Below are 15,230 nucleotides of genomic sequence, written 5' to 3'. Positions count from 1 at the left end.
TCCCCCCGGTGCGCGCGACGGCGGCGCCACGTGATGGGGGGGGGGGGCCCGCGCGCCCCGCCCCGCCCCGCCCCGCCCGGGGGGCCACAACCCTGCACCTGCTGCGCCGACCCGGGAGGGACACGGTGCCACAAACCCGCGCCGGTGCCCTGACACCCCCGCTCCTGCCGCACCCCGGCTGGGGAAACCCCACCCCGGTGCCCTCCGCCCCGGGGTGGAGCTGCCCGATGCCCGCAGTCCGGGAGGGACCGGCCCGGCCCGGCGGCACCTGCGGCTCCTGCGGCGGCGGCGGCGGCGGCTGCGGCGGTGGTGGGCGGAGATGGCCCGGCCGGTGCCACTGCCCCGGCGGGACCGACCCCGGCCCCGGCCCCAGCACAGCTACGAGGGCTTCCTGGAGAAGCGGGGCCCGTGGGACCAGGTGGGTCCGCACCCCCCGGGACCGACCCCGGCAACCGGGGTTCACCCCCCCCCCCGTACCGAGCCCCGGCACTGACCCTCTCAGGATCGACCTCCCCCCAGCGTCCGCTCTGCCGCCCTGGGGCCGCGCCGGTGCGTCCTCGCGGCGCCCGGTGTGGGCGTCCCGGTGTCCCCCGCAGGCCCCGGTGCCGGTACCCGGCGGCGGAGCTGAGTCCCATCCCGCCCCCAGGTCTCCCGGAGGGTCTGGGCCGGGCTGCGGGGGGTCACACTCGCCTTCTACAGGCAGCCCCGGGACTGCGAGGTACGGGGGGTCCCTGGGTGGGGACACCGAGTGGGCTGTCCTGGCCGGGACCCGTGGGACACCCCCAGGCTGGGACCCTCCTGTGGGACCCCTCCAGGCTGGAGACACCCCTGGACCCGGACCCCCTCAGGGTGGGCAGCCCCAGGTGGGGCCCCCATGTCTGGGACGCCCTCTGGGTGAGCACCCCCAGCCTGGTACCGCTGTGAAGTCCTGGGGCTGGGACCCCTGGGATGGGACCCCTGGGATGGGACCTCTAGGTGGGACTCCCAGTCCAGGACCGCCCCCCCCAAGAGTGGGAGCCCCAGTGTGGGACCGCTGTGACCCTCTGGGGCTGGGACCACAGGGTTGGGACCCCCCCTGTAGGCTGGGACCCCAGAGACACCCCTGGGTCAGGACCCCCTCAGGATGGGCTTCTCCAGGGTGGAACCCCCAGACTGAGACCCCCGGGACCCTCTAGAGCTGGGATGCCCAAGGTGGGACCCCGGGATTGGGACTCCCTGCTCTAGGCTGGGACCCCAGAGACACCTGTGCACCAGGACACCCTCAGGGTGGGCTCCCCCAGAGTGGGACCCTCAGCCTGAGACCCCCCCAGCTGGGACCCCCGAGGTGGGACCCCTCCCCAAGCTGGGACTCCAGAGATACCCCTGGGCCAGAACCCCCCTGGGTTGACACCCCTGGGCTGGGACCTTTGGGTGACACTGGGGAGTGTCCCCCAGGCTGGGACCCCCTGTGGAGGTGAGGGTGGGAGCCCAGCATGGGGCAGGGGAACGGGTGGCTGGGAGGGGGCTGAGGCCTGGCGCGCTCGTGTCTGTGGTGGCAGGGGGGCCCACACTCAGGTGCCCCCAGCCCCTGGAGGTGCTGGACCTGAGCAAGCTGGTGGCCGTGTGGGCCAAGGGCGGGGACCTTATCCTCCAGCTGCGGGGACAGGGACAGAAGGTGACGCTGAAGGTGAGGGGCATCCCACGGGGGGGCACTGGCAGGTGTTGCGGGCATGTGGGGGGGCTAGGAGCACAGGGTGGCAGAGGGACACGGTTGGTGCCAGGCAGGGCAGAGGCGGGTCTGGGAGGGACTCAGGGGTGGGGTGTTGGGGGACAGAGGGGGCTGGGGACAGGGTTTGAGGGTGCAGGGGGCAACAGGGGCATGGGGGGAGGCACAACATCCAGGGCTGGGGGGCACGGGGGGCAGGATTTGAGGGGACAGAGGGGACAGGATTTGGGGACTGGGGGGACATGGGGGCACTGGGGGCTGGATTTGGGGGTACAGGGGGCAGAGGGGACAGGATTTGGGGACTGGGGAGCAGGGGGGCACTGGGGGCTGGATTTGGGGGTACAGGGGGTGCAGGAGCAGAGGGACGGGGTGGTGGCATGCAGGGGACAGGCTTAGGGGGATGCAGAGGCTGGGGGCAGGGGGCCACAAGGAACAGCATATGGGGACACAGAGGGCGCAGGGGACAGGTCACCTTCACATCACCCCCCTTGTCCCTGGCAGGCGGAGAGCTGGGAAGCGCAGGAAATGTGGCGGGGATTCATCCTGACCATGGTGGAGGTGGGCATGGGGCACTGGGGGGGGTCCCGGTGACAGTGACCTCACTGTGCCCATTGCGGCCCATGTCCTGCCTCCGCCACAGATGAAGGTCCCCACCGACCTGGCACTGCTGCCCGGCCACCTCTTCCAGCTCTCGGAGGCCCTGCGCGAGGAGTGGGACCGACGGGCCATCCCCAGGTCCCCTGCCACCCGCAGCCCCCCGGCCACCCCTGGTGCCCCCAAGCCACCGCTGTCCCCGTGAGTCGGGGGGGCTCTGCATCCTCACTGGGATGCACTGGGGACCAGCATGGCTTGGGTGGCACAGCTTGGGGAGGGCTCTGGGTGGCTCAGGGTGGCCTCACAGGGCGGGGGGGTGACAAGGCAGGGCTGTCCCCAGGGTGCCCAGCTGCTTCTTTGAGGTGACGCGCCTCGAGGCCGAGGGGCTGCTGGAGCGGAGTGTGGGCAGGGGGAACATGGTGCTGCGCCCCAGGGGACACGGCCAGGGTGTCTCTGTCACCACGCGCCAGGAGATGAACGGGTGAGTGGGGGGCACTGTCTGGGGACAGGGACGGGTCGCATCACAGCACTGGTCCCTGGGCAAGGGGTGTCCCCCTGGGTGTGGGTCATCATGCAAGGGGTGGCATCAGGCTCTGTGTCCCCATGTGAGGGTCCATGCAAGAGGTGGCCCCAGTGCACAGGTCCCCGTGTGAGGGGTGCCCCCAAAGGGCGAGGGTCCCCATGTGAGGGGTGGCCCCAGGGCAAGGGTCCCTGTGGAGTGCGGGTGCCCATTTGAGGGTTGTCCCTGGGGTGCAGGTCCCTGTGTAAGGGGTCTCCTCCTGGCAATGGGGCTCCTTGTGAGAGGTGGCATCAGGGTGCGTCCCCATGCAAGGAGTGTCCCCAGGACGTGGGTACTTGTGCAAGAGGTGGTCCCAGTGCACAGGTCCCAATGGGAGGGGTGTCCCCAGGGTGCAGGTGCCCATGTGAGTGGTGTCCCCCCAGGGTCAGAGTCCCTCTGCAAGGGGTGGCCCCAGGGCAATGGTCCCCATGTGAGGGGTGTCCCTGGGGTGCAGGTCCCTATGCAAGGCGTGTCCCCCCAGGTTGAGGGTCCCCATGGGGTACGGGTGCCAATCTGAGGGGTGGCCCTGGGGCACAGGTCCCTGGGTGAGGGGTGGTGGCCCCCGCTGATGCAGCCCCCGCGGCAGCATGGTGCTGCTGAGGCACTACAGGGTGAACCACGTGGACCAGGGCTACATCATCGATGTGGACACGCAGGTGAGTGACATGGGGCATAGCGGGGCTGGCCCTGGGGACAGGGACCCCTCCCCAGGCACTCACCTGAGTCCCTGGGACGGGCCCCACAAGGGCTGGGACCCCCAGGCTGGGATTCAAGGGACCCCCAGCAACACTTGGGGCCCGAGACCCACAAGGACTGGCACCCAAGGAACAGGCACCCATGGTGTCTGGGCAACCCCAAGGCTGGGCACCCCACAGCCTGGGCCCCCCAAGGAGCTGGGACCCCCCAGTGCAAGGAACCCTGGGAACTGGGACCCCAAAAAGGCTGGGAGCCCCAAAAGGGCTGGTACCCAAGGGACTGGGACCCCTAAGGAACTGGGACCCCCTGAGGGCTGATACCCAAGGGGCTGGGATACCCAAGGGACTGGGACCCCTAAGGAACTGGGACCCCCTGAGGGCTGATACCCAAGGGACTGGGACCCCCAAAAGGGCTGGGATACCCAAGGGACTGGGACCCCTAAGGGCTGGGATACTCAAGGATCTGAACCCCCCTCACAGCTGGGACGGTGGGACCCAAGGGACTGGGACCCCAAAAGTACAAGGACCCCCAAAAAGGGCTGGGACACAAAGGACTGGTGTCCCTAAGCGACTGTGACACCCCAAAGGGTTGGGACCCTCCCAGGGCCCAGGAGCTGTGGGCTGTGAATGGGGGGACCCATGGGGGTGTACCCCCAAGTGACACCGTGTCCCCCCCAGCATCGCTGCTCCTCGCTGGCTGAGGTGGTGCAGTACTTCGTGGAGAGCAGCAAGGGCAGCCTGCAGCCCCTGCACCGGGAGTACAGCTCACGGCTCGGTGGGCTTGGGGGGGGACTCTGGGGGGGACTACGGGAGGGTCCGCGTGCTCAGCAGGGTCTGGGAGGGAGCGGGTCTTGCAGGACAGTGGTGGCAGCAGTTATGGGTGGTGGAGGGCATCTAGGGGCAGGATCTCTGGGGACTGCTGGAGAGTTGCCTGAGCGTTGGGGTGCTGCGGAATGGTACTGGGAGGGGCAGAGGTGCTGGGGTGTCACAGGCTGGCACTGGAGGTCTTGGGGGGGGGACGGACATGTCAGGGGCAGGCAGAGAGTCTGTGACACCCCCTTTGCTCTGCTCCAGAGTTCGTGGAGATGGATGGTGAGAATGCAGAGGAGACCCAGAGGGTGTGCGAGCCCCCCCCGGCTGCCCCCACACCCCAGCCCCGTCGGCTCAGCGCACTGAAGCCATCCTCGAGCCCCCATCGCCCTGTGCTGCAGTCCCCGCGGGGGCCTGAGGGACGCCCCCCATTTGGGGCCATCCCAGAGAAGCAGACCTACATGAACAAGCAGGGTGAGGCCACCTGGGCTTGGGGAAACTGAGGCAGGGAGGGGTGCACCCCCATGCTGACCCCTGCCCTTCTCCACAAATGAGGAAGCCCCCTTGAGCTTGGTGCCCCGTCCTGCCCCCCGCAGAGCCCTGCTGCCACCCCACAGCCCCGGTGAGGGGGCGGTCCGGGTGCCTGGAGGGGGAGGGGGATGGAGCCTGGAAAGAGGGGACGTGGGGGGGTGCCAGGATGCCTGGATCCTGTCACCTGCTCTGGGGGGCAGTGGGGACAAGTGGTGGAGCAGAGTGGTCCCTCTGGGGTCACTTGGGGGGGGAAAGGGAGGGGGCCCGGATGCCTGGGTCCTCTGCCAGGCAGTCATCCCTCCCCCCCCACAACCCCGTGGTGCAGACATGGAGGACGAGCTCGCCAAGAAGCTGCAGCTGCGCAGAGCTCTCATCGAGGACTGATGCATCCCAGCGCCAGGTCAGGGGGCACGTCCCCCCCACTCTTTGTGACAGGAACCAGCTGGGGCAGCGGTGTCCCCCCCCGGGGCAAAGCTGCCCCCAGCCCTGCCAGCCCAGCCACATCCGTAGGGCTGGGGTGGCACTGGGGAGGGAGTGCAAGTGGCACAGAGATGGACCCCTGACCCACGTATTTGGGGGGCAGCATCGTGGGTGCCATCCTGAATAAAGGCACTGCCCCCTCAGCCCTGTCCCGGCTCCTTGTGCCATGGGGATGGCACCGGGAGCCTCCCCAGTAAAAAAACCCTTTTCCACCCTGGGCTGCTGCCACCCAGTGCCCCATGCCCCATCCATGGCCACGTCACACCTACATCCCAATTTATTCTTCAGGCCAGAAGCAGCTCTCGATGAGGGGTGGGGGGGGGGAAATGTGCCCAGCCCGCTGCCAGCGATAGGGGGGGCGGCACAGAGTGGTGGTGGGGGATCAGCTGGCAGGGCCATGGGTGCACCCCAGCTCTGGGGGCTGGCACAGCCCTGCCAGCACAGCACATGGGTGGGGATGGAGTTTTGGGGAGGTGGTAGGGGTACATTCAGTGCTCTTGCCTGGGGGGGTGTGCCCGCTGGGGGATGGGAACAACAGCTCTAGGGCAGGCTGGCGTTGGAGCTGCTGGCTGTGCTGTTGCGTTTCTGGAGGCATTTCACCGTGCTGGGCACCTGCAAGCCTGAAGAGACGTGGAAGCTGCCGCACCAGACCTGCGGGCACAGGAGCATGGCTGGGGGGGACGGGGCTGGCACAGGTATGGGGGGGCTGAACCCCACCACCAGCAGCCATGGAGGTGGTGCCTAGCCCTGCCTGCCCCTTACCATGAAGGCAGGCAGCACTGGCTGTGTGAACTTGGCCTTGAAGGTGTGGAGCAGCTGCTTGGTCCTGGCGTTGTAGAAGGACAAGAAACCTGTGGGCACATGGGGGAGGTGTGTGGGGGGGTCACAGGTGGGTACAGAGCTTGCAGACCCCCAGCACAGTGTCTATGGTGGTGGCAATGACCATGGTGGACATGCCAGTTCCCATGGTGGTGATGGTGCCCATGCTGGACATGCTGGTGCCCATGCTGATGCCCATGCTGGTGCCAGTGCCCATGCTGGACATGCTGGTGCCTGTGGTGGTGGGAGTGCCCACACTGGACGTGCTGATGTCCACGGTGGTGGTGGTCTCCATGGTGGTGGCAGACCCTGCGTCCACCCCCAACACTGCCCCATCCCCACCCCATCCCTCACCCACCTTCATGGAAGTTGCAGTAGACGCCGATGCAGTCGGGCACAGGCACGTCCAGCACCTTGGCCTTGTTGGCGTGCTTGGCGCTGAAGCTGACCTGCAGCCAGTTGTTGAGGTGGAGGCACCAGGAGGCCGAAGTCTTGCCCAGCTGGTCGAATTTGCCCAGGCTGCGATATGCCACCCCCACGCCAAAAGCTTTGCTGTCCCGGTCGTACCGCACCTCCCAGTAGTGGTCGTCCCCATCAATCAGTGTGTCACCTGCAGGCACAGGGCACGGCTCTCCCTGGGGCACCCATGGGTTGCCCCATCCTGTCCCCATCCCCGCCAGGTCCTTCTGGGTGCCCCGTGCCCCCCTACATCACCTCCTGTGCCCTCAGAGCCACCCTCTCTCCTCCGTGTCTCCATCCCCTCATGATGCAGGGTCCCCCACCGGCACCCAAGTTGGTGCCCCCAGATCTCACCCAGAACCGTGTAGGACTCAGCGGTGAAGCGATCTCTGCCCCCGCGCCCTGAGGGCATCCTCTTGGGCGACTGCACCACCCTAGGACAGACGGACACCAGCAAGGAGGACTGGGTTGGCATGACCCAGGGAGTGGGGACAATGCTGGGGTGACAAGGAGGGGGTGACCCTACCTGGCAGGTGAGTTGGCGGGCGAGGCTGTCCTGCCCTTGCCATCCTTCTCGCGTGCCTTGACGTCCTGCACCTTGCCGCCTGTGGCGTCCCACTCCACGCTGAGCTCCTCCACCCGCAGGTTCTGGTGGCACGTGCTGGCGTCCAGCCGAAACATGAACGCTGGGGACAGCCACCATCAGCGCGTCCCCCCCCACCCACCTAGCCCCACCTGGCACCAAGGGGTCACGGACCTGCTGGCATGCTTGGGAAGGGGCAGCGTGGAGTGGCACGGGGGGTGACAGGTGCCCTGCCACTGCTGGTACCCACCTTTTGTTTCCAAAGTGACTGGCTCGGAGAACTCGCCCGCTACAGCCTTGTTACATGCCCGTACCCGAAAATTCATGTACTTCATGTCAAACTTCAGCCCTGTGGGCACAGCAGGGTCACAAAGCAGGGCACAGGGAGGGCACCGTGACCCCCATGTCCCCTGCAAAGCCTGGCACTGCCACCCAGCCCCCTGGGACAGCCCCAGACCCTAGCCACCCGCAGTGCCCGCTCCCAGCCTGGCACATTTGGGGCTACTTTTGCCCCTGTGCCCTCACCAGAGAGGGTGTACTCAGTGGTCTTGATGCCCTCAACCACCATCCAGGGCTGGTCCTCCTTGGCGCGGGGTGGCCCCTCGAAGTTGGTCCTGCGGTACTCCAGCACGTAATGGTCGATCTTGCTGTCCTCGTCAGGCATCCTCCAGGCCAGCGTCACACAGTTATCGGCCACCAGCGACTCCGCCAGGTCAATCTCAGGGGTGCTGGGCACTGCCCGTGGAAGCAGCCATGCTAGTGTCCCCCCCGCTGCAACCCTGCTGCCAGCCAGAGTGTCCCCAGCACCCCCAGGGACCCTCGGGGCACTCATAGGTCCCTTGGGCATGGCACCCACAGGACCCATGGACACAGCACCCTAGGGACACCATGTGTGGCATCCCAGGCACCCTGGGCATGGCACTTGCCGCATCCCTGGGCACAGCATCTAACAACCCCCCCTGCCCTCATCCCTTCATCCCTAGCACCTCCTTGCCCCTCTGGATGGGGTACCACAGGGTGCCCCAGGCCTGGCACCCCCCCACTCCTCACCCCATCCCCTGGCACCCACCAGACCCCTTAAACCCTGGACCCCCATCCTCATGCTGTCCCCTCGCCAAGCTGGCACAGCACTCTATGCCCTCAGCACTGCCATTCCCTTGCAGCAGGAGAAACCCACCCACTGTGCCCTGTGCCTGCATGTCCCCCTGTCCCTGTCACCCGCTGCCCATGAGCCATACCTGGCAGGAAGGCGAGGGCCTGGAGCAGGCGGCGTTCCTGGGCAAAATCCACCATCAAGTGGCTCATGTTGTCGCTCACCTTGGCCTTGAGCGAGAGGCGGAAGGCGGGTGCCATCGTCACGCTGCATGGGGAACGCGGGGACGAGGGTCAGCGGGTCCGGGAGCCAGACATCCACCCAGCCCTGACTGCTCACCCCCTGCCCTGTGTGGCCATGGGGAGGTGGGGACGGTGGGCAGAGCCACCCCAGCACCCACAGGGCCACCCATCGCGGGGTTCTGGCTGGGAGGAGGGAGGGGGTTAGTGGGACTGGGGGGCACGGGGGTGCCGTACCTATCCTTGATCTGTTTGGCAGCCTTGCGAGCGCAGAGGAAAAGAGGAGGAAAAAAAGAAGCAGGTGAGACAGCAGTGCCAGGAGACAGCGCAGTACAGCGTGCCCGGACCCCTGTTCTAGTGCCAGCATGGCAGAGCATGCCTGAGTCCCTGCTGTGGTACCCAGCAGAACAGCATACCTGCATCCCTGCTGCGGTACCCCACAGCACAGCATCCTGCATCCCCACCGTGGTACCCCATGGCACAGGATCCCGCATCCCCGCTGCGGTACCCCACAGCACAGCATCCCGCATCCCCACAGTGGTACCCATGGCACAGCATCCCACATCGCTGCTGCGGTACCCCACAGCACAGCATACCCGCTGCAGTACCCCACAGCCACAGCACGCCAATGGCACAGCATCCCATACACCCGCCAGTGCCCCCCATGTCCCTACCATGATGTCCCTTTGTCTCGGCAGAAAGGGGACAACAGGAAGGTTAGGGATGACCCCGGGGGTGGTCCATGCTCCCACCCAGCCCCACAGTGGGCATAGACAGCCCAGCGTTGCCCCAGTGCCCAGCGCAGAAAGAAAGGAAGGTGCCCGCCTGGGGTAAGCGCAGCCTCAGGGTGGCATCGGGAGGCTGTCAAGCTGGGGATCAGGACACCCCCAGTGTGGAGGACAGCCAGATGGGGACACCCCCCTGCACCGGTGGGGACGCACCTGGGCGAAGTCATGGTGGTTGGCTGTCCCCAGGGCCTGGTTGGCTGCCTCCAGCAGCTCCTCCGAGCTCTCCAGGGCCTTGGCACACGCTGCCAGCTGGGCCTGGTGTGGGGAGGGAGAGGGGCAGCAGTGGGCGAGGGTGCCAGTGCAAGGGGGGACATGCAGGGCGGGCGCTGACCTGCAGCTCGTAGGTGCGGCTGGCGCGGTCCTGCTTGATCTTCATCAGCATCTGATCCTTCAGCTCGTCCAGCAGCGCGTACAGTGACTGGAACTCATTCTCCAGGTCCTCCTGTGCCCGCGACGAGTTGGCCTGGTCACAATGCCCTGGGGTGTCAGTGGGTGCCACCCCAACTCGGGACCCCAGTGTACCGGGGGGTCCCCAGGGGGAGGGCAGGGGACTGCCCAGTACCTCCACATTCTGCATCATCTGCTTGAGGGAATAGATGAAGTTCTGGATCTCCTCATTCTTCACGGCCAGGGTGGTGATGATCTTCCGCAGAGACTCCTGTCCGGCCCCCCCAGCCCGTGGTCAGTGCCCCTTGGACCCCACCTCCCCTCTGCCCCCCCTGACCTCCCCTCGGCTCGCTGTTCCCGCCAGGCCCAGGCGTGTCAGGTGCCATGGGGACCCAGGGCTCTGCCGCCACGGCGGGAGCGGGATGACTTGGCAAGTGAGTGAAAGCAGAGCGAGGGCAGCTTGGGGGGAGAGCCCTACAGCCCCCCTGCACCCCTCCATCCCTCCCTCCTGCACCCCTCCTTCACCATGCTTAACCCCTGCATCCCTTCTTCCTCCCCACCTCTGTCCCTCTTTCTCCCTCCCTCCATCCCCTCTTCCTCCCTCCCTCCCTCCCTTGCTCCCTCCCTTCTGCATCCCTCCTTTGCCAGCCTTCACCTCTGCATCCCTCCTTCCTCCACACCTACCTCCCTCCCTCCTTTCCCGACCTTCATCCCCCCAACCTCTCTTCCTCCCTCACTCCATCTCTCCATCTCCCCCTCCTGCACCCCTCCTTCTCTCCTTTGCCTTCCTTAACCCCTCCCTCCTTCCCCCAGACCTTCATCACCTCCAACCCCTCTTCCTCCAGCCCTCCCTCTCCCTCGCTCCATCCCCCCTCCCTCCTCTATCTCTCCATCCCTCCCTCCCTCCCTCCTTCTCCATCCTTAACCCCTCCCTCCCTCCTTCCTCCAGACTTTCATCCCCTCTTCCTCCCTCCCCCTCCCCCTCCCCCTCCCCCTCTCCCTCCCTCCCTCCATCCATCCCTCCATCCCTCCATCCCTCCATCCCTCTCCCTCTCCCTCTCCCTCTCCCTCTCCCTCTCCCTCTCCCTCTCCCTCTCCGTCACTCGCCCACCGGCCCCACCTGGTCACCCATACCGGGCCGGCCCCGCCGCCGCTCGGGCCCCGCCGACACCAACAAAGGGGGAGCGGCGCCCCCCGCCCCGCCCCAGCCGCGGGGCGCGACGGGAAGCGTAGTCCTGGGGGCGTGGTCTCGCCCCGCGGCATGCTGGGAGTTGTAGTCGGGAGGGGGTGCGCGCGGCGCGGACATGTTCCCGGAGGAGCGTCTCAGGTTCCCCCCCAGGAACATGGCTGGCCCCCGCTTTGCAGAGGGAGACCCACTGACACCCTCACAAATACACTCTAGTCAAGGGGGGGGCCGTGAGCCCCCCGGGTCTGGGTGACCCAAGGTAGGGGCCTTGGAGGCTGATGTGGCTAGGAAAGCCCAGTGCCCTGGGGGTTGTGGGGCGATGAAAGCGGTTCCCAGAGACCGTGTGTGGAGGTGTGCTCTCCCCTTTTACCCCTTTTCCCCCCATCAGTGGGAGTTATGAGTTGCACTTGAACTTTGGGGGATGGCTGGCAACACAGTCAAAACACTGTCTGGAGTGGGGACCTAGATATTTTGTTCCCATGCGAATATGACGACAGGTCAATTCTCTTACTCTATAGTGGACAGCCGAAGAGCCCTTGGAGCTCTCCTGCACGGCAGCGGGCTGCATGCCAGTATCGCCCCTTGAGCGGGGACGCTCACTTAAGGTTCTACTCCTCGAGGCTGAGAGATTCCTTGGCGCAACAAATTCTTGGTAAGTGACTAACAGCATGCTAAACTTTGAAATCTTAGCTAAGTGATATAAAGGATTGATTGCACACATATCATCCTTTAGACATAAACCGTTGACTAAGTCCAGGGCTAGGAATTGGATCCAGCCGCACCCAGACTCCTCTCTGAGGAGTTTAGAACACAAGGGCGTCCTTTCTGAGCCTCGTGACTCAATGGGAGGGTCTCCCTGACAGCTTGTCGGACCCTGTCCTCTATGCAGTAAATAATCAAGTGTGCCCTTCCATCAAATCTCATAAAACACTGTCGCATTCACTATGAACTTTGTTAAATCAGCATGTGGGAAAGCAATGGAAGATCAACAAGGAGGATTGTAAATACACTCAAGTGACTCTCACACGGCGTGCTGGGAAACATATATATCACACTAATTGTTGTTCAGTCTTGGGTGCTTGCACTTAGATAACGTAAGTCTGCGATGGACTCAGGGACACCTTATCTAGCTTCTTGAGAATCCTGCCCTGTTGTTGAAGATCAAAGCACAGCAGGAAAACCGTGCCTGTTTGAACCCTTTAGATACCAGCGAGAACAGGGAGTCCACACGCGCCCTTGCTCACAAGGACTCTCTCACTCCGCGGTGCCCGCATCCCCTGCTTGTGTGCCTCTACCCGGGTGGTGCTTCAGATTTTCCCCGGTCTGTGAGGTGTCGAGATTAAACTTGTTCTTTGCATTTCACCTGTGGTTTTGTGGATGTTCCTGTGTCCTGCCTGCATCGGCTCACACACACTCTTTTATATTAATAAACATTACACTACTCCTCTCTTACGACTGAAGTTAATCATTCTGCCCGCGACAGCATGAGAACAAGCAACAGGTTTCCCTGGGGAGAACGGAAAAAGGTGGCGTCCGGGTGGGGTGTGGAGTGGCGCCGGCCGCCTCCGCCGTCGGAGGGTCCTGCCTTGTCTCGTTGCCGTGGCGGCCGGCGGCAGGTGCCTCGGGCGTCCGCCCCACCTGCGGGGAGGGCTGGACGCGTCACGTGACCCAAGCTGACCAATAGGGTGCTCCCTCCCGCCTGCCGTGGCGCGTGCAAGAGCTGAGGGATCGAAGGGGCTGGACCGGGCCGTTAAAGGGCCTTCTCCAGGGGCCCTCCCCTCCCTTTCCCTCCCTTTCCCTCCCTTTCCGCAATGCCTGACGTCCGTGGAAGACCCTGTCCGCTCACCTGCCTTTGATCCCCACCAGTGTGCTCTGGAATCCGGTTCCCGTCCCTTCCTGAGTCCAGGCTGGAGCTTCCCCAGCGCCTGCCGGTGACGGATTTTGTATATGTATTTGTAAATATTGTATCTATTTCATTATTTACTTTTTATTTAATTATTAATATTTCTTGAAGTAGCTCCAGGGGATGGAAAGGTTTTGAGCTGTTTAGAAAATGAATGTTACCTTCATAACACTGTTATTTTGTTGCTGGTTTTCCGGAGGTTACTGGAGTTCCCCCCAAAAGATGTGGGTCACGGCCCCAGAATGTCTGAACATTCCTGGGATGCATTAAAAAATTGTTAAAACATCTAACTGTGGGCATGAGGCATTGAAAATATATTAGTGTCAAAATAGACGTGTAAGCAGACAGTCTAAATAGATATTCTATATCGTAAGTGTTAATGTATAAGCCTAAGCATATCTAAGTCTAAACAGGTTTTCTATATAAATGTAAATAGATGATGTAAGTTCCCTAAATATATATGTGCAAATAGATACATGAGTGTAAATGTCTGTGCTATATATGTATTTGTGCAGCCACAAAGGAAAAAATAAATAAAAATGTTTATCACCGTGTTCTGTTGTGGATGAGGCGCCATCCCTGCCTCCCACCCTGGTCCTCTTCGGACTCACTGCTGCCACCCCCCTGGCCCTGGTGCCCCGCCTGGAGCGATGCAGCGTCCCTGGGGTCATTCCGGGGTGAAAGCCCCTGTTCCGCAGGTTTTTGGTGTAGAGGCGCTGGCTGTCGCTGCCAGGGCTGCGAGTGCGGGCAGGAGCGAGAGCTGGGAGCCCCGCAGCCCGGTAAGTGGTTCCGGTCCCCGGCTGGAGTAAAGCGGGTTGAGAGCGGTCAGTGCTCATCACCCTAATGAGCGCCAAGAGCGGGTTAATTAAGGGGGTGCTGCCGCCCGGCGGCCGTTCTTGTAGGTGGGGAGCGGCGCGTGTGCTGTGGCCACGCCTCCCGCCCCGCGTTATCATCGCCCCCTGCCCTCACTGGCCACGCCCCCTGCACCTTTCGACCACGCCCCTGCCCTCCTTGGCCACGCCCCTGCCCTCTCTTGCCACTCCCATGGCCTTGCCCCCTGGCGGTCTTGGCCACGCCCCCAGCCCTCCCTGGCCACGCCTCACCGCACGCTCGCTGCTGCTGCCCCCCCGTGGCCCCAGCGCGGTACTGCAGCGCCGGCCCCGCACGGGCTGTTGCCGGGCACCATCCTGGGCGGCGGAGGAAAGCCAAAAAAAAAAAAAATGCCAATTTCGGGCTCCCGGGAAAGTCAAATCCACCCCGATTTGTGCAGCCGGAAACCAGTTTGGGGAAAATAGGACCCTCCTCGGTCCCGCCTCCCGCCCCGAGCTGCAGTACTGGCTTCTGCTCGCCAGCAGTGAGCGCTGTGGAGCCCGCTGTACTGCGCATGCGCGGCCCCCCGCCTGCAGTACCGCCTCATGCTCGTAAGGACAACGCAGCGTGCGGCTGTGCACTGGGGGTACTGGTCGTCCCAGCTCAAGACTTTTTGACCAAAAGCCGGTACTGCAGCTGGGGAGGTGCCTGCGGGCCCCCTGGCTCCGTCTTTCCGCCCTCCTCTTCTTTGCCCCTCAGCTGCACCTCCCCGGTCCCGCCTCCCGCCCCCTTGGCCCCGCCTCCCGGAACTGCCTCCCGCCCCGCCATGCAGGTGCTGGCCCACACGCAGCTGCAGCGGCCGGTGCCACCGCCAACCTGCGGGACCCCGGCTCGCCCTAGAAACGCCGGACCGCAGGGAGCACTGCGGAGGGGGCCGGTCCGCGAAATGGGATTCTTTTGTGCTGTTGCGAACAGCTCAACAGTTTTTAAGGAGAAAAAGCCGCGTTTGGGTAAATTCCCCGCCGGCGGGCCCGGCTGCACGGCCCCGTTGCCACGGTGACGACCCCCCGCCCCCTCCGGGGCGTCTTCACCATGGCAATCGCTCGTGGGCGGATGGGCGGGAGGATGGGCCAATCAGAGCGCGGGCGCTGCGCTCCCTTTGGCCGGATCGCCTCGCCGGTGGGGATTGACGGCGGCGACGGGCCAATGGAGCGGGGCTGCCCGAGGAAGGGGGGAGAGCGAAGACCAATAGGCGTGCGCCATGGGCGGGCTGGGCCCGCTCGAAATCGGAGCGGGGCGGTCCGGGGGGAAAGCTGGGCTCAGCGGACGGGGCCGGGCCCGGCCCGCGCGGCCGCCGCGAGCACGTCGTGAGGCAGCTGGATCGCGTCAAGGCGAGCGGCGGAAGGCCTGAGGGGTCCCCGAGGGTTGATGGGGGGGCCGGGAGGGCCCTGAGTGGGGCTGGGGGACCGGGAGGCCTGAGGGGGTGCATTGTCGGGTCGGAGGGGGATGGCTGGGCGCGCTTCCCCGCGGGGTCCCTTCCGCCTGCGGGGTTTAGGGTGCGGTGCTGGCGATGCCGGAGAAATGAAGCC

General features: G+C 64.7%; 2 protein-coding genes across 7 annotated transcripts; one reads left to right on the top strand and one right to left on the bottom strand.

Annotated features, from left to right (window-relative positions):
* Positions 1-99: 99 nt before the first annotated feature.
* On the top strand, positions 100-5,656 carry STAP2 (signal transducing adaptor family member 2). Of its 4 annotated transcripts, none has more exons than XM_054182223.1 (10): positions 100-418; positions 647-718; positions 1,634-1,666; positions 2,207-2,263; positions 2,346-2,500; positions 2,640-2,780; positions 3,445-3,514; positions 4,232-4,328; positions 4,628-4,837; positions 5,220-5,656. In XM_054182223.1, exons 1-10 carry the CDS (start codon positions 320-322, stop codon positions 5,276-5,278), a joined length of 993 nt encoding a protein of 330 aa, XP_054038198.1. In that variant the 5' UTR covers positions 100-319; the 3' UTR covers positions 5,279-5,656. The 4 variants fall into 4 exon arrangements, with proteins under 4 accessions (XP_054038198.1, XP_054038197.1, XP_054038199.1 ...); XM_054182222.1 differs by having other exon boundaries at positions 1,565-1,666; XM_054182224.1 differs by lacking the exon at positions 647-718 and having other exon boundaries at positions 1,565-1,666.
* FSD1 (fibronectin type III and SPRY domain containing 1) lies at positions 5,641-11,082 on the bottom strand. 3 transcript variants are annotated; one of them, XM_054182219.1, is made up of 13 exons: positions 10,863-11,082; positions 9,918-10,013; positions 9,687-9,818; positions 9,509-9,610; positions 8,805-8,827; positions 8,474-8,595; positions 7,761-7,970; positions 7,486-7,584; positions 7,179-7,338; positions 7,007-7,086; positions 6,552-6,803; positions 6,137-6,225; positions 5,641-6,025 (listed from the first exon to the last, which is right to left on the bottom strand). In XM_054182219.1, exons 1-13 carry the CDS (start codon positions 11,046-11,048, stop codon positions 5,915-5,917), a joined length of 1,662 nt encoding a protein of 553 aa, XP_054038194.1. In that variant the 5' UTR covers positions 11,049-11,082; the 3' UTR covers positions 5,641-5,914. The 3 variants fall into 3 exon arrangements, with proteins under 3 accessions (XP_054038194.1, XP_054038196.1, XP_054038195.1); XM_054182221.1 differs by having other exon boundaries at positions 5,641-5,994; XM_054182220.1 differs by having other exon boundaries at positions 10,877-11,032.
* Between the last annotated feature and the right edge of the window lie 4,148 nt (positions 11,083-15,230).

This window comes from Rissa tridactyla, chromosome 22 (assembly GCF_028500815.1).
Source record: "Rissa tridactyla isolate bRisTri1 chromosome 22, bRisTri1.patW.cur.20221130, whole genome shotgun sequence".
NCBI classification, from domain to species: domain Eukaryota; kingdom Metazoa; phylum Chordata; class Aves; order Charadriiformes; family Laridae; genus Rissa; species Rissa tridactyla.
Note: the sequence above shows the minus strand (reverse complement) of the source record. Positions and strands in the feature narration are given on the sequence as shown.